Here is a 23,650-nt window from a genome sequence, read left to right as displayed (position 1 = left end):
GTGCTTTTTCCAAAAGGCAACTGGATTTTCTTGGGGTTTTTCTCCTTGAAACCGCTTTGCTTCTCATCCAAGAAGCTTCTTTTCAAGGCATCCAGACACAATAAAGTCACCGCGTAACCCTGAGAAGCAAGGCGGGAGTTTTCCAGCTGGCAGTGGGGCCAGGTGGGGACCCCTTCTCCAACCTGGAGCCCCACCGAGGCGTGGAATGCACCTGCATCTCCCTCCCAACCAGCATGGCTGTGTATTATGGGAGCTGGGGCTTCTAGGGAGAGTATCCGGGGAGTCTCTGCTCTGCTGTGCCAGCAAGAGTCGTGTCCTGGTTTCACCTCCCAGCAGCTCACGGGAGAAGCCTGGCAGTGCCCCCCTCCTCGGCTGAGCCCGGTAAGAGGATTAAAGACTTGTCTCTGGCCAGCTCCAGCCTTTTCTGCTGGGCCTGAAGGTCAGGACCCCTAGCCGTTCTCCAAGCCTAGGTGAATGGCTGAGTGGTAAAAGCAGTCCACCCGCCTTGCATCTGCTCTCCCGGCCCTTCGGTCCCTTTTGAAGGCTTCTGGAGCTCCACGAGATGGTGGGATTCCATCTTTACCTTGAAGTCTGGTTTCGCAACGACCCTGTTCAGGAGGGACTCCTCGTCGTCCATGGCAAGAGAGCTGGGTTTCACGTGGGCAGACAGAGGGATCCAGGTCACCTTTCTCTGGGTGCAAATCTGAAATTCATCCTGGGGAAAGAGAGCAGAAGTTGTGGAGGGACTACAACACAGGCCAGAGGAAGAGGAGAAACACAGCCAGGTTCTTTTCTGAAAGCCACCTGCAGTGACCAGCTGCCCAATCCACCCAAAGACGGCCTGGAGTTGGTCCCAGGGTGAGTCTTACAGACCACCAGCTGGCCATCCTCCTGCCCACCAGAGCGACTTCTTCATAGGAGCCCCTTCTGGTTGGCATGAACGTTCATCGAGACCAGGGGTCCCCAAACTTGGCAAATGTAAGAGTTTTTCTGGGAGTTGAAGTCCACAAGTCTTAAAGTTGCCAAGTTTGGGGACCTCTGGTCTAGGTCAATGCTTCCTAGCCTTCTCCATTTTAAGATGCGTGGACTTCAACTCCCAGAATACCCCAACTGGCTGGCAGGGGTATTCTGGGAGTTGAAGTCCACACATCTTAAAATGGAGAAGGTTGGGGAAACAACGTTCTAGGATTTTAACTCAAGACAGCTATGAAACCTTCCCTGTCCAAATCAAATACTAACACACAAATTATCATGGCCCTTGATCCTTCAGCTCTTACAGGTTCCTTCGGTTCTTTGTATCTTCTCCCCCACCGGACCCATTTTTGCTGGAAACCCTTCACGGGGTCTGCCCTGGCCAGCCCACCGTTTTAGAGTCGGGTGAGGAGAGGAGACTGACTCAAGGACCAAGGAGGTTCCAGATCAAAAGCAAGATCTACCCAGTCTCTGAAACCTCAATAATTTCCCAGGAATGTAAAACTGTAATTCCTTCCTCTCTTTTTCCTTCATTCCTCACCCTCTTTGGCAGTTAAGCATGATTAGCACTGACGGCATTACCTCCTTTGCATTATGAAAGGTCTGCAAGAAAACAACCAAGCTCAGAGAGCACCAGGAGCCCTCACCGCACCCACCACCCCCACCCCCACCCCCAAGGTAGAAATATTCTCCTTTGGACACCAAGCTCCCGTGAGGGGGAGGAAAGGAGGGAGGGACCTACTGTGGTTCTGAGCAGCACCACGTCGGCCTCCTCCAAGCTGCAGGGCTGGCCGTTGGCCCAGACGCCCCACTCGGGTTTCCAGTGGAAGAGAAGCAGGAGGCCTCCGCAGGACAGGACGTAGCCAACCAGGCACAGGGCCCTCCGGAAGCCCTGGGTCTTGTAGCCAAATACCTCCTGGAAGGAAAGAGTTTGCCGTGAAGAGAACCTTCCCACTCAGTCTGCGTGAAGGCTCAGTCCTGGTAAAGTCTCTTTCAAAATAATCGACCTGGAGGAGAACAGATGGCAGAACCTGGGCCGGAGTCAACAGAGGTGCTGAAAGAAAAGTCTTCTTCGGCGTCCTGTCCAAGCCGGGAATAAGCAAAATGAAGATTGCTTTAGAAAGGTGGTTGTGGTTTATCGAAGAGCAGAGACAGACAAAAATGTGACTCTGGGAAAGCTGACCCCATGTAGCTGGGAGTGGTGGGTTTTTATACCTTCCTGGGCTTTTGTGTTTGAGGTTGTTTCCTGTTCCTGTGGCATGAACTTTGACCTGAGCGTTTGAGCATGTCCAGCTCTGCTCTTCAATAAATTATAACCTTCTTCCTAAAGCAGTCTCCGTTTGGTTTATTCCCGGCTTGGACTGGACCCCGAAGAAGAGTTTTCTTTCAACAGAGGAATCAACCTAGCATCCCTATGTAGCCAGAAGCAAACAAAGTCCAACTTCCCTTGAATTCCCTTGACTCTTGTCTATCTCTAACCAGTGATGATGATAATAATAATAATAATAATAATAATAATAATAATAATAATAATAATAATAATAATAATAATAATAATAAGTTGGAAGGGACCTTGGAGGTCATCTAGTCCAACCCCCTGCTAAGGCAGGAAACCCTATACCATTTCAGGCAAATGGCTGTCCAGTCTCTTCTTAAAAACCTCCAGTGTTGGAGCATTCACAACTTCTGGAGGCAGGTTGTTCCACTGGTTAATTGTTCTAACTGTCAGGAGGTTTCTCCTTAGTTCTAGGTTGCTTCTCTCCTTGACTAGTTTCCATCCGTTGCTTCTTGTCCGGCCTTCTGGTGCTTTGGAGAAGAGCTTGGCTCCCTCTTCTTTGTGGCAGCCCCTGAGATATTGGAACACTGCTATCATGTCACCCCTAGTCCTTCTGTTCATTAAACTAGACATACCCAATTCCAGCAACCGTTCCCTATATGTTTTAGCCTCCAGCCCCCTAATCATCTTGGTTGCTCTTCTCTGTACCCTTTCTAGAGTCTGGCCATTAGTTGAGAAGATTCCTCTGCGTAGGCTTTTAGCAGTAAATCAGCTTAATTGAACCTTCACGTGTGGACTGGCCTTTCGTGCTTGACACAACCATCCGTATATTCAACAAACAGGTTTCCCAACCGCATAAAATATATCTGGGAAGTCACTGAGTCTTGCATACTGTATTGAATTTTGGACTTTATTCTGAAACAGGAAACTTTCCAAGACACTCTGTAAAAAGATGAAGAATGTTCACATGGATTTCACAGACATCTTGAATGGATGCTGTGGGACCCCGGAGCTCAAAAGAGCAATAAGATCGTGGCACAATGTTTCATCCTCCTAGGATTCCCCCCCCCCAAACTTCAAGGTATCTGTGCTGGAAATGACACATGGTAGATCCCAGATCCAACATTGGCATCCTCGAGTCAGATGGAAACGTGGCTGCTGCACAAGACTCAGAAGTTCCTGTTCCTACCCAAGGGGGAAGGAGGTCTGGCTCTGGAGCTACCAGAGGTATTTCTCAAGCATCACAGCAGCAGGAGGAGGAGGAGGAGGAGGAGGAGAATGGGGGAGGAAGAGAAGGAGGAGGGGGGAAGGGGAAGGGGGGTGGAGGAGGAGGAGGAGGAAAATGGAGGGAGGAGGAGTATGGGGTCCTCGGCCGTGTCTCTGAACTTCGCTGTTTTCTTGCAGATGTTTCATGACTGAACTAAGTAGCATCATCAGTGCTGGAAAGGAGGAGGAGGAGGAGGGCTATTCCTATCAATCAAGGAAGTATTTATGATGCTTCCTCTTGGAGATGGTGATCCAGAGCAGCTTCTGTAGAAACCCATTGGCTCACTTTTCAGCCGCAACGCCTGCCAATTTGCCACACAGGAGACGAACAGGACTACTTCTCTGGAAATCCAGCCAGGCAGCGTCCGCAAAGGCGGGGAGCAAATGGGTTTTTGGGTGGAGAAAGCGAGTTTGGGCTCAGGCTGCTTGTGTGGATGGGTTGCCTTCTCCAGAGGCCTCCCAGGCCAGCTGGCTGAACCCTCCCAGTCCTCTTCAGCCTCTTTCCCCTGACCTGCATCTGGCTGAATTCCTTGGTCAGCCTGCAAGCCGCCGGGGTGACACCTCCAAAATAAGGCAAGCTCTGCTGTGGGCGCAATTACTTTGGGCAGCCGGGCAGCGAGCCAGGCGCTTTGCCATCCAGAGGACTCCCTGCGGTTCCATTTCAGGGCCGTTTGGCGCTGCATGCCGGGGGGGGGGACGGACGCCAGGGTTCTTCCTGGGCTCCATCAAGCCAGCCAATTTCATCCCCTGGGGGGGGGGAAACTTGAGCAAAGCAGCGGGCGAGAGGCCTGCTGCCTTTACAGGCTGTGGGATTCAGAGACCAGTCAATGCAGGGTGTCCCAAATATGTCTGTCTGCCTACGCAGAGTTTATTGTATTTATACAGTTTTAACAAGCAGGAAATACGCACAGCAAAAGCATTGTTTATTGGTGTACTCCCCAGTCAATCTTAGAGAACATCCGAACATCCCATGCCAGGGCAGACTCTTCCTTATCTAGCTGGTTCCTTGCAGTCCTTGGCAGTGCCAATTGGAATGAGCTCATAGACATGTGGATAACAGGATACTAAGGCAGGCAGTTTGCTGCACACGGTCCCTTCGTATCCTTGACCTCCATCTCTACAACAGGCGGTCCTCAACTTAGGACAAGGATTGAGCCTCAAATTTATGTTGCCAAGCGACACAGTTGTCAAGTGAGTTTTGCCCCATTTAATGACTTTCCTTGCTACCGTTGTTAAGTAAATCACTGCAGTTGTTAAGTGAACTTGCCTTCCCCACTGACTTTGCTGGTTGGAAGGTCGCAAAAGGGGATCACGTGACACACACACACACACACACACACACAGGACACAGTGACCGTCCTAACTACGAACCAGTTGCCAAGCATCTGAGTTTTGATCACGTGACCACAGAGATGCTGTGACGGTCGTAAGTGTGAAAAAACGGACACGTCACTTTTTCCAACACGGTTGCAACTTCGGTCACTAAACGAACTGCTGTAAGTCAAGGACCCCGTCGCCTTGTGGTCCCAGCTTCACCCAAGTGGTCTGCTCCAGAAAAGCTGCGGGTCATCGGCCAGCCTCTCCCTCCCAGTCGGTGCCACTGGCCTAGGATTATGGGAACTGAAGTCCAGTATTGCCAAAGGGACGCAGTGCAGCTCTGGGGAGCCAGAGAGAGCTGAGTGCGAGGAATTTGGCACCGAGCGCCACTCGGCCCCGTCCCGGCAGACGGGGAAGGTCCCTCCCAGCCGAGGCAAGGCAGGCAATGACCGGTTCTTCAGGGTGGGGCTTCCTTCCAGGATCTCTCCCCGGTTTTTGAACTCTGGGGTTTAATTGCTTTAATCTACGCTGTGATTGCCACTCCTGTGTTTCCTTTAATAGCCTCCTTTTCATTCTGCTTGGGGTTGTCCTGAGTCTGGCCTATTTTTTGCCAGGCGTCCCTGAAGAACGCCCGACCAAAACACCAGCACAGCCTCGGGTGTGCAGGGCCTGGCACTGTCTCCAGCTGCCAAGTGACCGGGCTGAGGGGGGCAGAAGGTGGCAGAGCCCGCCTGGGGTGCTGCCGGGCAGGAACTGCCGCCTTCTGCCCCCATCGGCTCCTGCAGGCTGGCCTCCCTCGTCTCCAGCCCTGGCTCCTCTGAACTCGTGGGGTCTGGCCCGAGAGAGAGAGAGAGAGGGGGGGGGGACAGCTGTTTCCTGGTTGTTTTGGAGAAACTCTTCTCCCAAGTCTGGGCATGCACGCCCCTCCTAAGACATCCACGGGGAGCAGCTGGATCCGAGGATTCTGGTGCCTGCAGGGGAGGTCCCAGTGGGTCTTGGGACGGTCCCTGCCCCCACCTCTGCCTCAAAGGAAGAAGCCGAAGGCCCTCAGCAGCAAAGCCTCAGCACCCAGGCTCGGCCGAGGAACAGCCCCCCCCCCCCCGAGGAAGAACGGGTTAGCCAGAGCTAAGCCCTGCATGGAAGGAGGATGGTCTAGGGCCTGGGAGGGGCCGAAGAGCAGGAGCTGAGGAGCCCCCCCCCATTCCTATGGCAGCCTGGGACCCCTTGCCCAACCCTTCAGTGGGGCCCTGGGCGACTGACCCCAGGTGGCCTCGACATATGGAGAGGGTTGTACTAGATGACCTACAAGGTCCCTTCCAACTCTGCAATTCTAATTCTAATTCTAATTCTAATTCTACTCTTCTCCTGGACTGTCACTAACCCACCTGCCTGCTACTTTCTCCTGCTCGGCTGCTAGCCAGACAATGTACTGCCAACTCATCATGGCAACTTGCCACAACCAGCTCACCTAACATCAAAGAAATGGTGGGACAGAATCATCAAAGAAAGGATGAGAAAGGAGAGACAAAATGAAACCTGGATGACAAATTAAAATACTGTAATTTTAAAATGATTTTAAATAATTAAATTGAATGGCTGGATTGTCCCGCAGAGAGCTGTCCCCGTTGAGTTGGCCGCAGAGAATGGGCCTTTACATCCAAGGAGGAAAGCGAAGGGAGGGGAGGGCTGTGCCAAAGAGGGAAGGCCAGAAGGGGGCAGGCGACCCTTCCAGGCCGGGCACCCGGCTGGGCACGGAGTCCAAATTTCAGCACTGAGAAAATGACTCTCAAGCCGGGGAGTCCGCAGGAACGGTCAACGCTACATGTGTCAGTCAAACATAGTGGCAGCTGTCTTTTGATCCCACCCTGCAGACACCTTCCCTCCGGGCTTCATACCCGCCCCTCCCCTGGATGCCCGTACAGAGGTTGTAAGCTGCCCACAGTAACTTGGCAGCAAGATTAAGGTTAATTAAATTAGTTTCGATTAACCTTGATGAACCTTATCTATCATATATTAATTAATTTTGATAGTTATTATATGTTAATTTAACATACAATTTGTTCCCTGGCCTTGCTAAGTGCTGAAAATGAAAGTTAAAGGCATAACTTTGAAAACGTGCATCTCCTACGGAGTATAGGTAGAGATGGGGGCCCTTCGCCACCTCCGCCCCTCCAGAAAAGATGCCAGGGAGAGCCGCCTTGTGCCTGCGCTGCCCCCGCGCCCCCCAACTCTGCCCAGCCTCTCCGGGGCCTGAAAGAGCCCCTGGGCCGCTTCCAAAGAGCCGCGGGGCGGGCTGCCTCGCAGGCGGAGCGAAGGCGAGGCGACGAGAGGCTGCAGCCGGGCTTCGGGGCGCCGCTTCCCGCGCGCGGGGCGCCCTCGCTCGGCCCCAGCGGAGGAGACGGAGGCCGGCGGAGGAGCGCAGCCAGGCCCGGGGAAGCGGGGCTGAGCTCGGGGTTTCCAAAGGACGCCAGCCGACCCTTTGCCACCGCTCCCGCAGAGGGGCCCCCGGGCAGACGAGGCCGGAGGAAGCCCCCCGACCACCCCCTGCACAGGCGCTGGGGCCGGGCGGAACCCGCTCTCCCAAGCCCACCCCCCCTGCCCCGCGGAGCTCCGGACCCTCCCGCGGGGCTCCAGTTATAGAAGAGAAACGCTGCTCGCCATGGGGAAGGGGGGGCACTGCGGGGAGATTTTAATCCGGGGGGGCAGAGCAGAGAGGAAGATTGCGGGGGGGGATGGGGAGCAGCGGTTTGGGGCAGAAAGCGCCTCGGAGCGCGGACTGGCGAAGGGGAACCGGCGGGGGGGGAGGGAACTCCCGCAAACCAGCCGCCGAAGACCCGGCAGGGACAGCGGAGCCGGCAGCCTCCCCGCTCTGGGAAGGACGCCGGCGGGCAGCGGCTGGACGGCGCCCCCTTCCCCTTCCCGAGAGCCCCAGCCGGCGGGCAGAGCCGGCGCTTCGGAACAGCAGCCGCGGCCGCGCGGGCTCCGAAGCTTCAGCCCGGATCTGGTTACAGCTCAGTTAGCAAAGTGGGGGAAACGAAACACCCACACACACACACACGCGCACACACACTGTTTATTTGGGGGGGGGGGCTTGCGCCTTCAGCCCACTCTTAGCTCCGGGCCACGTCCTGAGCGCAGGTGGTGAGGAATGCCCAATTGGCGGCGAAACAACTACAATCCTTTGTGCGATAAAACCCGGGAAGAAGACACCTCCCCCACTTTTGCTCCGCTGGTTGGGGGGCCTGTGCGCTTTCCAGCGAGCCCCCCCCCCCAGTAAGAGTCGGCGACTGCCAAGTTCCACCGAGGACGGCTTCGTAGCGCAGAGAGCCGCCGCCGCCGCCGCCGCCGCCGCCGCGCTCTCGGCACAAAAGCCGGTTTCCTTGGAGAGGCTTTCGCTCCCTTCCGCCAGCCCGTCCTGTCTGCCCCGTTGCCGGAGCCTCGGGGCCAGCCCTGCAGGGACGCTTTTCCTCGGAGCTAGAGGCTGCCTCCGCGGCGACGGTGGGGAAGAGCGAGCAATGGGGGGGGGGGCGGACTCACCACTTCATCCTCCTCTCCCTTGTTGAGCAGGGCCCTGTGGCTCCCTCCATGCTTCTCCCCCATGGGCAGCGCTCCAAGCCTGCTAGCGCAACTGCCCTTCCTGGGGCACCAGGGATGGGGCAGCTTATATACGGGGCTGACCTGCAGGGCCACACCTTCCTCCTGCCAGGCTCCTGCTGCTGGAGGACGGCTCCTCCCTGCAGCTCCAGGTGAACAACACCTTTCCTCGCCCTCCTTCCTCCAGCGCTGAAGAGACCAGGGCCACAAGAGTTCCACCTGCCCAGGCAGGCTCCAAGCCAGGCAAAAGGAGGGGGCTTCCTGCAGAGATCAGGAGATGTATTCGCAGGGGGGGGTACTCCTGACAAAGGCAGGTATTGTGTGAGTGCCACCACCTGGTTGTGGGAGAGAGGCCGCCTGAATCCGAGGCCTGGAGGTGCTTCCTCCCCTCTTCGTGCTCCTGGGGGGCCCTCCCCAAATCCCTTGCTCTTCTGCTCCACATCCTGAATGGGCAGAGGAAACCCTGCAGGGGGGACAAGCTAATCCTCAAAGTAGGAACCCTGAGTCCCACGATACAGGACCAAATAAAATTCTTCTGGGCCATTCTTATTTCATTCTTTGACAAAGTGACTAAACCAGCAGACCAGCGAAATGCTGTGGACGTAGTATACTTAGATATCAGTAAGGCATTCGACAAAGTAGACTACTGCTCAGTAAGCTAGAAAAAGGTGGAATAGACAACACCACCACCAGATGGATCTGTAGCTGGCTGGCAAACCGTACTCAGCGAGTAGTCCTCAACGGCACCACGTCCACACGGAGGGAAGTGAGCAGTGGGGCACCACAAGGCTCCGTCTTAGGCCCAGTAAACTCTTCAACATCTTCACCCATGACTTAGAGGGAGGAGTAGAAGGGGGAACTCGTCAAATTTGCAGATGACACGAAACTGGCAGGAACTGTCAACACCCCAGAAGACAAACTCAGGATCCAAAAAGTTCTTGACCAACTTGAACAACGGGCCCTGTCCAACAAAATGTGTTTCAAGGTGGAGAAAAGCAAAGTTTTACATTTAGGCAGGAAAAACCAAAGGCACAGGTACAGATTAGGTGACACCTGGCTCAAAAACAGTAACTGTGAGAGGGACCTCGGAGTCCTAGTGGACGATCCCTTAAACATGAGCCAGCCGTGTGCGGCAGCAGCCAAAAAAGCTAATACAATCCTGGTTTAAATAAACAGAGGCACAGAATCAAGATCACGCGAAGTATTAGTACCACTTTATAAAACCCTAGTAAGAGCCACACCTGGAATACCGCAACCAGTTTTGGTTACCATACTACAAAAAAGATGTTAAGACCTTGGAAAAAGTTCAGAGAAGAGCAACTAAGATGATCCGAGGCCTGGAGACTAAAACATAGGAAGAACGGCTGCGGGACTCGGGTTTGGCTGGTCTAAAGAAAAGAAGAAACAGGGGCGATATGATAGCAGTCATTCCAGTATCTGAGGGGCTGCCACAAAGAAGAGTGTAGCATTATTCTCCAAAGCACCAGAGGGAAGGACAAGAAACAACGGTTGGAAACTGACCAAAGAGAGAAGCAACTTGGAATTAGGAAGAAAGTTCCTAACAGTGAGAACAATTAACCAGTGGAACAGAAGTTGCCTTCAGAAGCTGCGGGTGCTCTATCAGTGGAGGCTTTTAAGAAGAGACTGGACAGTCACTTGTGAGAGATGATATAGGTTCTCCTGCTTGAGCAGGGGGCTGGACGAGAAGACCTCCAAGGTCCCTTTCAAGCTATTCTATTCTATTCTATTCTGTTCTATTCTATTCCATTCCATTCCATATTTTCTATTCTATTCTATTCTATTCTGTTCTATTCTATTCCATTCCATTCCATTCCATTCCATTCCATATTTTCTATTCTATTCTATTCTATTCTGTTCTATTCTATTCCATTCCATTCCATTTTTTCTATTCTATTCTATTCCTTTTCTATATTCTATTCTATTCTATTCGATTCTATTCTATTCTTTTCTCTATTCTATTCTATTGTATTCTATTCTGTTCTGTTCTATTCCATTCCATTCCATTCTATTCCATTCCATATTTTCTATTCTATTCTATTCCATCCCATTCCATATTTTCTATTCTATTCTATTCCATTCCATTCTATTCCATTCCATATTTTCTATTCTATTCTATTCTATTCTATTCTATTCTATTCTATTCTATTCTATTCTATTCTTTCTCTATTCTATTCTATTCCATTCCTTTTCTATATTCTATTCTATTCTATTCTATTCTATTCTATTCTATTCTATTCTATTCTATTCTATTCCATTCCTTTTCTATATTCTATTCTATTCTATTCTATTCTATTCTATTCTTTTTCTCTATTCTATTCTATTCCATTCCATATTTTCTATTCTATTCCATTCCATTCCATTCCATTCCATGTTTTCTATTCTATTCTATTCCATTCCATTCCATATTTTCTATTCTATTCTATTCCATTCCATTCTATTCCATTCCATATTTTCTATTCTATTCTATTCTATTCTATTCCATTCCATTCTATTCCATTCCATATTTTCTATTCTATTCTATTCTATTCTATTCTATTCTATTCTATTCTATTCTATTCATTTTCTATATTCTATTCTATTTCTCTATTCTATTCCTTTTCTATATTCTATTCTATTCTATTCTATTCTATTCCATTCCATATTTTCTATTCTATTCTATTCCATTCCATTCCATATTTTCTATTCTATTCCATTCCATTCCATATTTTCTATTCTATTCTATTCCATTCCATTCCATTCCATATTTTCTATTCTATTCCATTCCATTCCATATTTTCTATTCTATTCCATTCCATTCCATATTTTCTATTCTATTCCATTCCACATTTTCTATTCTATTCCATTCTATTCCATTCCATATTTTCTATTCCATTCCATTCAATTCCATTCCATATTTTCTATTCTATTCCATTCCATTCCATTCCACATTTTCTATTCTATTCCATTCCATTCCATTCCACATTTTCTATTCTATTCCATTCCATTCCATTCCATATTTTCTATTCTATTCCATTCCATTCTTTGTTTTCTGGCTCTTTGGAATTCCCTGGGCCCTTTCTTTTATTTTATTTATTTATTTATTTTATTAGATTTATATACCGCCCTTTCCCGAAGGACTCAGGGCGGTTTACAGGGTATTTAAAACAAGAAATACAAAAGTTAAAAACAATTTTAAAAAATTACATCAATCCCTGAAAAAATAGTAAAACCCCCAATTAAAATTAAAATTAAAATTAAAATTAAAATTAAAATTAAAATTAAAATTAAAATTAAAATTAAAATTAAAATTAAAATTAAAATTAAAATTAAAATTAAAATTAAAATTAAAATTAAAATTAAAATTAAAATTCTCAGCCTGGGCCAGAGAGCTCGAAGAGCCAGGTCTTCAGGTCCCGGCAGAATGAAGGAAGGTCGGGGGCGGTCCTAAGCTCCACGGGCAGCTGGTTCCAGAGGGCAGGCGCACCCACAGAAAAGGCCCTCCCCCTGGGTGTTACCCGCCGGCAATCTTTTACCGGTGGCACTCTGAGCAGACCCTCCCTGTGGGAGCGCACTGGACGAAGGGAACTTGATGCTGGCAGCAGGTGTTCCCTCAAATATCCCGGACCCAAGCCATTCAGGGCTTTATAGGTCATCACCAGCACCTTGAATCTCACCCGGAGGGAGACCGGGAGCCAATGCAGCTCGCGGAGCAGAGGTGTTACGTGGGAGTATCGGGAAACCCCCATCACAACTCGCGCGGCCGCATTCTGCACCAGCTGAAGCCTCCGAGTGGTCCTCAAGGGCAGCCCCATGTAGAGAGCGTTGCAGTAGTCTGAACGGGAGGTCACGAGCGCATGAGTGACTGTGCGTAGGGCATCTTGGTCCAGGTAGGGTCGCAACTGGCGAGAAATTGAAACTGAGAGAAATTCCACCACAAATTTAGCTGGGCTTCTGGGGCACCGCAGGAAGGTCTCCAGAAATCTGGAGTTGCTGCAACCAGAAGCCCCTTTCCCCAAGAACAGGGCAGAAGCAGCCGACGATGCTTTACAATCCTGAAGAGCCCCTCTCAGCTGGTTCAGCTGGGGATGCTCAACCGATCTGGGGTCCCTCTCTCTCTAGTCATAGGCAGGTGGAGGGAAGGGGGGACCCAGCCCTCCCCAACACGGGCTTTCTTTCCATGCCCCCAAGTGAGTCAGGCCACCAGTGACAGCTGCGCTGCCCAAACTGTGTGCTGTTTCTCCCTGGTCTTTTTAATGGAGCCGCTCCTTTTAACATTTAAACATTCATTTTGACAGCCACTCCTAAAACTCTGCAAAAAAAACCCACCCTTCCCTCCTCCTCCTCCACCACCTCCTTAGGAAGAGGGAGCCAGGCAAGGATGGGGCCTCCTGTGCCTGCAACTAGCACTGGAGGCTCTCCTTAAAGGGGGGGGCACTTCATAGACAAAAGAAAGCCGCAGATCCTGGGCTTTCCTGGAGAGCAGGAAACTAGGAAGGACAGCAGATGCTTCCACGGGTGTGTAATCCCAATCCCAGCGATATGCAAAATTACCAATATTGAGGGGGAGGGGATTGTTTACTCTTTGTGGGTACCTTTCTGATCGCTTGGAGTTCAGGTGATGCACCCCACAGAAGAAAGGAAGAAAAAAACCGCATGAGCCACAGAACCGAGATAAAATAAGTACCAGTGTCCCAACCACCCAAAGATCTGCTGGAACAAACTGTCTTCAGGTCCTTTTGCAAGGAGAAGGAAGTCGGGAGAAGGCTCCCTGGGGCATCTGCAGCCCCCAGGAGGCCCTCCCTCCCTCCCTGCAGGGACGCCACACAGCAACTGGATTTCCATGGGGAGAAGCAAGAAACAAGCACAAGGGCTGGCCTACCCAAGTGGTGGGTGCGCCATCAGTGGAGGGTTTTAATTGGACAGTCTGACTTGGTGCAGAGTCTCCTGCTTGAGCAGGGGATTGGACTAGAAGACCTCCAAGGTCCCTTCCAACTCTGCTGTTCTGTTAATTTGGAGTACAAATGCAAGGCCAGGGGCAAAACTGAAGGGGGCAGACCGGAACAAGTGTTCGGACCAAGTATGAACAGGCGGCTCCACTTTTCAGGCCAGATGGAGGCTGTGACACGGGTTCACAACCACACGTACACTAACACACAAGGTGTCTCATAGGCCTCCCTCCGTGGGGCTGGCTGAGAAAGCACCCCCAGCGGCCACCTGCCCTTCGGCTCTGCAGTTGGCGCTCGGACCTCTAGACGGAGGCGGTGGGGGTCTCGGAGACAGCCCAGCCTTTCCAATCTCACATTCTGAGCGGCTGAATTGGGCTCTTTGGGACCAGGGAATGAGTAAAAGCAGCATTCTGGGAGTCCGAGTCCCTGAACAACAGCTGGCAGGAGCTGGGAACTGGAGATGATACGGGCTGGCAGGGGATTCTGGGACTTGGGAGTCCCCGCACATCAGCTAAGGGCTTCCGGGAGTCTGGAGCCCATGGGTGCCAGTTGGGGGATTCTGGAAGTTGGAGTCCATGGAGGGCTGGGAACTGGATATGATACGGGCTGGCAGGGGATTCTAGGAGTTGGAGTCCACCCATGCCAGAGTTGCTGAGCTTGAGCCCGGTCAATCTGCGGTTTCGGGGCTGCCCGGGCTCGGGCCTGGCGGGGGCCCCGAGGAAGGTCCTCCGGGGATCCACCTGCCCCGTCTCCGTCCGGGCAGAGGAGCGCAGCTCCAGCGCCGGGGCCTTCCGGGCAGCCGCCGAGAGCGGCGGGAACCAACCTGGGCAGCCCAGGGACCCGAGGCCGGGCCGGAGTGGCTCGGCGCGACCCTTCTGCGCTTTCGTGAGTCTACAGCACCGCGCGTCCGTCCAATCGCGTTCCAGCCCTGGGCCTGGCGCGCAGGCGCAGCGCTCCGGCGGACGGCCCGGAAGCGGAAGCGGCTGAAGGGCGAGGAGGAGGCGGCGGCGGCGGGGAAGCACCGGCCGGGCCGGGCGGCGCAGGATGTGGCGGGCTCGCTCGGCGGCGGCGGCGGCCTGGTTAGTGCGGGGCGCCTCCCCCCCCAAGACCCGGGCCCGCGATTGCCGGCTCCCGCCGGGGGTGGCGGCGGCGGCGGCGGGGAAGGAGGGCCGAGGCGGGGAAGTTGCGCTTCGGGTGGGGAGCGGGGTCCGCGTCGCTCCGGGAGCCGATCCTCCCGCCTGCAGGAGCCGAGGCCGGGGCTGCCGTGGCCGGCAGGGAGGCGGCCTCCCCGGGCCTGCCCAGCGCCCCGCCCGCCTCTTCCCCGGGGCCCGGCGGAGGCCCGGCGGCGCATGAGCGCCCAGCCCAGACGGACAGGGCGGGGGAAGGCTCCGCGAGCCGGCCGGTCCTCCACCCCCCCGCATCCCGCGGAGGACCGTAGCGATGTCTCCGGGATGCCCGGCTGAACAGAGGCCCCGAAGGTGCTTCCTCCGAAAGGCCTCCCCCGAAACAGGGGAAGCTCCTTGGATGGGAAGCGAAACGTTTTCCAGGGGAGAAGAAAACCAACAACAACGAAGAAAGTCCAGTTTCCTTTTGGGAAAAGCAGCTCTGGGGCCCCGGAGGGCGGGAGGGGCTTCCCCCCCCCCTTGAATACATTTTGCTTCTCATGCAGGCTTCCCCAGGATGGGAAGCGAAACGCTTTCATGGAAAAGCCCAAGAAAATCCAGTTACCTTTTGGAAAAAGCGGCTTCAGGACAAGCGGGACCTGGAGGACGGAGCTATAAACGTCGGTTCGGTCTCCCTTCAAGGGAGATGCTTCTGTTCGCCCCCTTGTCTGTGGAGATGCTCCAGGTCCTGGTTGTCCCAGAGCTGCTTCTTCCAAAAGGGACTTTCTCGGGCTTTCCCTTGAAAAATCTTTCGCTTCTCATCCCGAACTGAAGAAGCTTTTTCCATGAGAAGCAAAATGTTTTCAAGGGGGAAAAAGTCCAGTTGCCTTTTGGAAAAGCGTCTTTGGGACAACCAGGGCCTGGAGGATGGAGAATCTCCATAGACCAGGAGAATAGAAGCCTCTCCCTTTGAAAGGATACCGATCCAGTGGTAAACGCAGAGAGAGAGACGGTGTGATGTTGTGGTTAAGGCACCAGGCTGGAAACCCAAGAGACCCGGGAGTTAAGACTGGAACTCCTAATGTTGGAGCCTCTGGATAGAGACTTAATAGGCAATCTTATGCGAGACAATTCTGTCCGATGAAAGCAAAATAAATAAAACTGACCGAATCCAGAAGAGTGGGTGGCTATGTTAAATTGAATCAATATTACTACTGGTAGCAATAACAACCTGCTACAATCCCAACCACTGCACTGCACGCTAAACGATCGTACCCTTTACCTTTGCTGGCCTCCTTTCTAGCCTACCCCAAGATCTTCACCACAGTTTTGAAGGCCGAAAATAGGGGGTTGCCCAAAGGTTGCCTTGAATGCGTAACTCTACTTTGTATAGGTATCATAATTAGCAACACTGTAAACCTGCACTACGTTTATAAACATGAGAATAAGAAGTTATTTCACTGTCTCTGCGCAGCTATCATACGATGCTGGGCATTTGGGAAATGTAGCGTGCCGTGTTCCTGACTCCCTCGTGTGACTTGTGCAAGCCAGATTCCTTTGAGATTTGTTAGGCTACATCTCCACGGAGAAATTTCAGAGGGCTGCATCCCAAAGGTGCTTTTCAAAAGGCAACTGGACTTCTTTTGAAAAGCACCTTTGGGACAGTCGTGACACGGATGATTGAAAATCTCAACAGGCCCAGAGGGCTCCATGTTGTGGAAGGCCAAAAGGGCCTAAAGGTTGAATCATTACAAAACAAATGTGGTTTTTATTCACCATTTGTTTAGGAGTGGTGCTTTTTGCACTGAAGCCAATGTTCTCCTTGTAGGATGGTTTTATGAGACCTCTAACCATAAATTTTGTGCTCCCAAAAAGGCAGCACAGGTTGCAACACAGATGTGGTGCTTTTCAAAAGAAAGTCTCTCAGTGACTCTTCATATGCTGCCTGCAGCAACTTTTTTGAACCAGCCTCAAAGTGCACCCCCAGATCCTCTCCTCAAGGTGGCCCACTGTGTCTAGGAAAGTAGCAGATGATGTGTGGGGGTAACTGTAGAAACTCAGCGTGAAACCTTGTTGACCTGTGACTTTGAACTGCTTGCGTTCAAGACTCTGAGAAAATAAGAATAATCCAGGATCCGCGTTTCCTCCCCTTTAGCGCTGCCTGTCAGAATTTGGCCAGTGGGACCTACAGAGCGAGTGGGAAGCTACCGCTGCAGAAGCTGCATCTTATTTCGCGAAAAACTCATCATTCCTGCCATCCCACTTCCAAGTTACCAAGGCTTCGGTTAAAGACCGCAGCACAGCAGTACTCCACCCTCAGTCGCCTTCCCTTGCGCAGCTCCAGGCTGCTTGTCAAGTACGGCCTCCAGCCCTCCAGGAACTTCTGGCTCGCTCGGGTGGCCTCCAGGCTGCTGCGGCTGCGCTACATCGTGCTGGGCTCTGCGGTGGGCGGCGGCTACACGGTCCAGAAGGTACCAGCTCTCTGTCCTTGAGGGTGGCTTGTGGTTGGCATGCAGGAGGTCCACGTATCCTGTCAGATAATAGAACGTGGAAGTAGAGCAGGGGTCTTCCAACCTGGCCCTTTGACGACTTGTGGACTTCGTCTACAAGTCGTCCAAGGGCCAGGTTGGAAGACCCCTGAGGTAGAACATCCACAAATGGTTACCTAATTCAGGAGGACATTTGGACCTGTTTGTAAGGTAGGCGTTAGGCTTATCTTTTGCAAACAAAAGGATTCTAAAGAATTAAACCTTTTCTCTTCGGGAATAGAATCTCTTCCCTAACGAGTAACATTGATTCCATACGGATAGTCCTCAACTTTACAGCGCTTCGTTTAGTGACCATTGAAAATTACAGCGGCACTGAAAAAGGTGATTTATGACCGTTTTTCACTCTTAATGACCGTTGCAGCATCCCCACAGTCGCGTGATCAAAATTCAGATGCTTGGCGACTGGTTCATATTTATGACAGTCGCAGCGTCCCTGGGGGGGGTGTCACGCGATCCCCTTTTGCCACTTCTGACCAGCAAAGTCAACAGGGGAAAGCCAGATTCACTTAACAACCGTGCGACTAATTTAACGGCTGCATGGATCACTTAACAACTGCAGCAAGTAAGGTTGTAAAAATGGGGCAAAACTCACGCAACCAGTGTGTCAACAACAGAAGCGTTGGGGTCAGTTGTGGTCGTAAGTTGAGGACTACCTATGTAAATAAATCATTTCCTGGCATTAAAAAAAACCGAAACGGAGTCCTTACCAGTTTACGTCAAACAGTGAAAATCTGCCTCTGTTTGGCAGCTCTTCATTCTGATCTGCCAGCTAAGCCCCACCTTGTTAGTTGAGTCGGTGCCAATTTTTTTTTCTCTCCGGATACCTTCAGTTCATAAGTTTGCAATGTAAAAGAAATTCATCGTGAGTCTTGCTGAACTTGGTTTGTGTTTTGTTTTTTTCACGCCTGTAAGATCCGTGGAAAAAATGAACGCTTTCTAAAGCGAGCACCAGCAAAAGTCTTTCTTCCTTGGTAGCATTTTTAAATAATTGTTCATTTTTTTTCCTGAAATAACATGCAATATTAGATTATCTGCAGGGTCCATTCCAATCCCACGATTCCTTGTTCCCACTTCGGTGTGAGTCTGTGTGAATATTATCATATTCTGCCCCCCTCCTCCTTCCCCCCCCCCCCCAGTCTTCTGTTCTCAGAGCTAAACACATCCAGGTCCTTTAATCTCTGCTCACGGGGCTTAATTGGCAAGCATTGGTTGGGAAATAATTTTTTTATTACCACTGAGTTTGTGGATGGTCACTGAGCGAGGCGGTTGCTAACCCAGGAGTTTGATTTTCTAAATGATGAACTTGGCTGCTGCCTCTGTTATATTTCACCCCGTTAAAGATAAGTTAAGCCTGGCATAGCCTGAGCTCCTTAGAGAAGACCTTTCAGCTATAATAAGCATTTTCCCCCTTCTGAATGGCTGCTGTAATTCGATTTAATGCAGCTTTGAAGTCTGCCAGGTGGAGCCCGGTGGGAGAGTGAAGGATGGGTCCTCGGATGGGGAAGTCAGTGCGAAAGTCCCCAGCCGGCCTTTGGAAGGTTTGGGGGCCACAGACGAAGCTCTTTCTATGGAGGTGGTGGCTTCACACAGGGCAGGTAGTCCTTGCTGAACAACCGGTCGCTTAGCGACCGCTTGAAATTAATGACAGGCCCACCCAAAGCTACGTATGACCTGGTTTCAGAGTTTCCACATCCACACGGACATATCCTCTGGGGGCCCTTGCAGCCTCCCTGCGGTCACCTGACTGCCATTCACAACAGGGTTTTGCTGCTTCCTGGCAGAAAAAACGCCCACAGGAATAATGCATGTAATGCATAATGACCACAGCATTCACTTAACAACCACACTGTTCACTTAATAACCCTTGCAGCAAAAGTCATAAAATGGTGTCCGGTCACAGGAGTGCCTGGACTTAGGGCCATCATCAATTACGATGGAAATTCCGGACTCCTTTATGGTCATAAGTTGAGGGGTACCAGGATAGGGGCCTGATCCTCGACCGAATGTATTAGCCCTTTGTCCAAAACACAGTTTTGCTTGGTTGGTTATAAGCTGCCATCTAGATCCGCCTCTTGGCAAGACGGGCAATATATACGCTTTAAAGAATAATAAAACCTGACTTTTGTCTTCCACCCTATGCCCATTTCTCAGTAAACTGATTGGGCTGTTTTGTGGCCGTGGTCTATGGGGGGGGCGGCTTGATGGACAGCCGGACGTCTGGGACGCTTCCTGCCCGCCAGCTCTGCCTGCCTCTGTCCCTCCTCTAAAGACGCATTCCGATATGAGCTTAAATCCGCAGGTTTATGCGCACGTCGGAACCAGTTGATCAGGGCTGGGTTTTCTGGGGGGCTTTTTTAAGACTTTCTCTTACAAATGCAAAAACTTTATGATCTTTTTCCCGACTTCCTTTAGACCTACAACCAATGGAAGGATTCGCTGCCTGACCTCAGCGAATATAAATGGATTGTCCCTGACTTCCTGTGGGAAATCGATGAGCACATTGACTTTGGTAGGTGCTTCGTGTTCCCTGTCGCCCCTCAGAGACTTCTGACCGAGGGACCCCCTCATCAAATCCACCTTTTGGGGGGGGTGTTCATGGGTGTTATTCTGCTAATCTGAGGTACATAGCATTGCAGTATTTCTGTTGTTAAGCCAGACGTTTGTTAAGTGAGCTTTGCTCCAATTTGCGACCTTTCTTGCCACGGTTGTTAAGCGAATCACTGCACTTGTTAAATTAGTCACAAGGTCGTTAAGTGAATCTGGCTTCCCCCCATTGACTTTGCTTGTCAGAGGGTCACCAAGGGGGATCGCGTGACCTTGGGGCACGGCGACCGTCATAAATGCGAGCCACTTGCCACGCGTCTGAATTTTGATCACGTGATGACCGTGGAGATGCTGCAACAGTTGTAACTGCGAAAAATGGCCATAAGCCACATTTTTCAGTGCCATGGTAACTTTGAATGGTCACTAAATAAATGGTTGTAAGTTGTATTTGTATTATTTATTTATTATTAAATTTGTATACCGCCCATCTCGGTGTTGGGCTGACTCTTAGAGAGAGAGAGACGGAGGGAGAGAGAGAGAGAGAGAGAGAGAGAGAGAGAGAGAGAGAAGAAAGATAGATAAGATAGATAGATAAGATAGATAGATAGACAGACCCTTTATTGTTATTTTTTACTGTGAGCAGAATGGCACACATTAAAAATGAAATTTAGTTGCTCTCAAAGTTTACACGTGCATAACACACATTTAAGCATGCTATATACAACATACGTATAGACCTGCATCCTTACATATAAGTAACATACAAACGTTAATCACTGTCCATCTTGAATACGTAACGGAAGGAATAGGTTGTGTATAACAAAAATGCGATGAGTAAAACATGCCCTTTCCACTTTGGGGCTGGGAAACGGGTTTTGTCAAACTTGCCCTCCCCCACTTCTCATCATAAAAGAGGGGGCTACTCTCAGCCTCTCTCCTAGGAGCAGGATCTCCACAGTTGGCCCCGGAATCGAATCCTTCCAGGGCCTCAGCTGCCCCGTTTTCAAGAACTCCGAATCTGCCTGGTTTCAGCTGGTCTTTGGTTTGGGGTTTGGGGTTTCTTCTCTCCAGCTGGAGACTGGGCAGTCAGATGCCCCCACTCCCCCCCCAGCAGTGATCTTGTGGGAAAGCGCAAGAGTTGTCCTCCCCCCCCCCCCCGTAGAAGTCTTTATTTTTGGCCTTCTGTGAGCTTGGACCGGCTGGTCCTGGGAGCCCCGGAGGGTGGAGATTGCAAACGAGGGGACACGATCCTTCGGCTGAGAGGTGAAGATCCAGCCACATTTTATAGCGCCACTGCCTGACAGGCTGTGCAGAATGCAAGAATTGAACCAAGGCAACACTTTATTTTTTTAATTAAAAATCTGGAGCCGACTCATTTTCCCGTCTTCTTTGTTCCTAGAGAAGCTTAAAAAGGCTCTTCCCGATTCCGAAGACCTGGCCAAGCTCGTGCCGGACTTCCACAAGATCAGCGAGACCTTCAGTTCCTTGTCCGGTTTCTTCACACCCGGTAAGGGAATAGTTTTCTCCAAAAGGGGAGGGAAATGTGAGGAGGTTGATCCGGAGAAGCTGGGAAGGAGTAGTTTTGTTATTTCTTGGCCCTTTGAATCTGAAACTCTCGGGAAGAGGATGAAGGCCTGCGCGAGCATCCTAGGCCTTCTGCTCTCCCTGGCTTTCCCCGGCAACCCACCAGACCTCCGGGGCACACACACACCCCGGGCCTCTTTAGACCTGGGCAGCCTAGGAAGCGGGACCCGCCTGGAAGAGGCCACTTTTCCAGAAAAGGTGAGTCTCCAGGAGGAGGTGACGGGCATCTTTTGGCAATGGCCGTAGCACTTAGAACTATATACCGCTCCATAGTGCTTTACTGCACTCCCTGGGCAGTTTACAACGTTTCGCATCCTGCCCCCGACAGTCTGGGTTTTACCAACCTGGGCGAGCCCCGTCAGGATCGAACCCCAGGCTGTGGTCAGTGAGTCAGCCTGCAACGCTGTGCTGCAACCACTTGGGCCACCGGGGCTCTCTTAGTCACAGGCCCAGATGTCGGAGAGTTGGTGTTTGCTGCGAGGCCGTGGCCTGGCGAGCCTGGTGCTTCTCCTGGGTCCTGGCCGGAGCGTCAGTCCCTGGCCTGGGCTGGTTCTCCTCTTGGGCAGCGAGGACCTTCTCGGGGGGGGGGCTGAATTGAGCCTTGGCCTAGGAACATCTGTCTCCAGATGGGAGCTGGGAAGGGGTGCGTGGAATGGGAGATGGCAGCTGCTGCAGCAGCAACTGGGGTGGGAGGGAGGGAAAGAAAGGCAGCTGCCTCTTCTGGAAACCTCCGGTGCCCTGGCCTTGCCTGGGGGGGAAGGGGGCTATTTAGGGTGGGAGACCAGATGAGTGGTGAGGAAACCTGTTTTTTGAAATCTCAAGTTCTGAAACGAAGTTCAGATATTCAGGACCGGTACATGAGACCCTCCTATGCACTTTTATATTTTGGAAATTGGACCCCCGCCCCGCCCCCCCTTCCCTTCGTGGCAATTCATTTTTGACCCTTCCCCTTGTCGATACCTCTTGGTGTGCCACCTCTGAGAAAGTTGTGTCTGTGTGACCCTGGCTGTCAATCCTCCCCCGTGGCGTTGCCTTTCCTTTGCCATTTGTAATGTTTTATAATTTTCTTCCCCTCCTTATGCTGGTTTCTCGCAGGTTACAATTTGGTTAATGAAGTCATAGGAGCTTCTGATCTACTGTTGTTAGGTGTGTAAAATGCGCTTTACTCGTTTGATACTCCTCCCTTTTTCAAAAACTGTAATGATAAAATGCTTGCAGGAATCGGAGACGATGCCTCGGTTCAGGTGGAATGTTTTTGTTTTTCTAATTCTTAAGACTTGGAAATTCTGGAGCTAGTCTTTCAGCTCAAGTCAGGCGAATGGAATTGTCTTTCCTCCATGGTATAAATTCAGTTTCTCGGTTTTAGAAAACAATTTTTTTAAGAAAAAGTGAAAAATCAATGCATGAAAATTCAGGGCCTTTTGAAAAAAGTTATTTCATTGATTTTAATTTGCCCCAGTAATCACTAAAAATGACTGGTGAAGCAGAAGGGGAAGGTCAATAAATTTTATATTGAAATAATATACAAAACCTGGTGATGAGTCCCAGATGCTCTTTCCATTCAGATAAACAGGAACAAGCAGAGCAGTTTTGGTGAGATGTAAATTGCAAGACTGCAATTGCTAAAAGCATTTATTATATAAAATGCCCTATTAATCACTGAGAATCCGGGCAAATACTATATAATTTAAAATATGTAGGTGTTCACTGTTACTGTCTCTAATACTCATACTTTCCAGATGTGGCTGTAGGCTTACATTACAATATTGCAGCAATTACTGTTTTGTCATTTCGTTATTGGAATATTGGATATCATTATCAAATCATCCAATTTCTAATTAAAGTTAACCATCTTAAAACACAATATAATGTTTAATCACCTTGTTCACTAACGGAGGAGTGAATTAATTTCTGATTATAATAATAATAATAATAATAATAATAATAATAATAATAATAATAATAATAATAATAATAATAATAATAATAATAATAATAATAATTATTATTATTATTATTATTTATTTATTTGATTTATATACCGCCTTTCTCCTGAAGGACTCAGGGCGGTGTACAGGGCAATAAAATAAGAATACATTAGTTAAATAATTTTAAAACCCAAATCCATCAGGCCAGGCCGGCTTGTTCGAATAGATACGTTTTTAGATCACGCCGAAAGGAGCGGAGGTCGGGGGCCATCCGGAGTTCAGCTGGTAAGCGGTTCCAAAGGATTGGTGCACCCACCGAGAATGCTCTCCCCCTGGGGGTCACCAGCCGACATTCTCTGACCGGTGGTACCCTGAGGAGGCCCTCTCTGTGGGAACGTACAGGACGGAGGGACGTTGACGCCGGCAGTAGGTGCTCCCGTAGGTAATCCGGACCCATGCCATGTAGGGCTTTGTATGTCATCACCAGCACCTTGAATTTCACTCGGAAGGCAACTGGAAGCCAGTGCAGCTCACGGAGCAGAGGTGTAATATGGGAGTATCGGGAGACCCC

The 23,650-nt window shown here is 50.7% G+C and overlaps 2 protein-coding genes across 12 annotated transcripts in view; one reads left to right on the top strand and one right to left on the bottom strand.

Annotated features, from left to right (window-relative positions):
- The window catches only part of ATP13A4 (ATPase 13A4), a 35,853-nt gene extending 27,266 nt beyond the window's left edge, over positions 1-8,587 (bottom strand). For all 4 annotated transcript variants that reach the window (XM_081329411.1, XM_081329412.1, XM_081329413.1 and 1 more), the window contains exons 1-3: positions 8,369-8,587; positions 1,715-1,888; positions 584-715 (exon numbers count right to left, since the gene is read on the bottom strand). In XM_081329411.1, coding sequence (XP_081185537.1) covers positions 584-715; positions 1,715-1,888; positions 8,369-8,431 — 369 coding nt within the window. In that variant the 5' untranslated portion in view covers positions 8,432-8,587. The remainder of the gene's footprint in view (positions 1-583; positions 716-1,714; positions 1,889-8,368) is intronic.
- Positions 8,588-14,334: 5,747 nt separating this feature from the next.
- Positions 14,335-23,650, top strand: part of OPA1 (OPA1 mitochondrial dynamin like GTPase) — a 60,218-nt gene continuing 50,902 nt past the window's right edge. For 6 of the 8 annotated variants that reach the window (XM_081329429.1, XM_081329427.1, XM_081329428.1 and 3 more), the window contains exons 1-4: positions 14,335-14,450; positions 16,630-16,945; positions 19,436-19,532; positions 20,967-21,074. In XM_081329429.1, the coding sequence (XP_081185555.1) occupies positions 14,416-14,450; positions 16,630-16,945; positions 19,436-19,532; positions 20,967-21,074 (556 nt within the window). In that variant the 5' untranslated portion in view covers positions 14,335-14,415. Of the gene's footprint in view, positions 14,451-16,629; positions 16,946-19,435; positions 19,533-20,966; positions 21,075-23,650 lie in introns of those variants that run through there. The other 2 variants (XM_081329431.1, XM_081329430.1) reach the window with 1 other exon arrangement.

The sequence above is a fragment of the Vipera berus genome (genome assembly GCF_964194415.1).
Source record: "Vipera berus genome assembly, chromosome: 5".
Taxonomy (NCBI): Eukaryota; Metazoa; Chordata; class Lepidosauria; order Squamata; family Viperidae; genus Vipera; species Vipera berus.
This window is presented reverse-complemented; position numbering and strand designations above follow the sequence as displayed.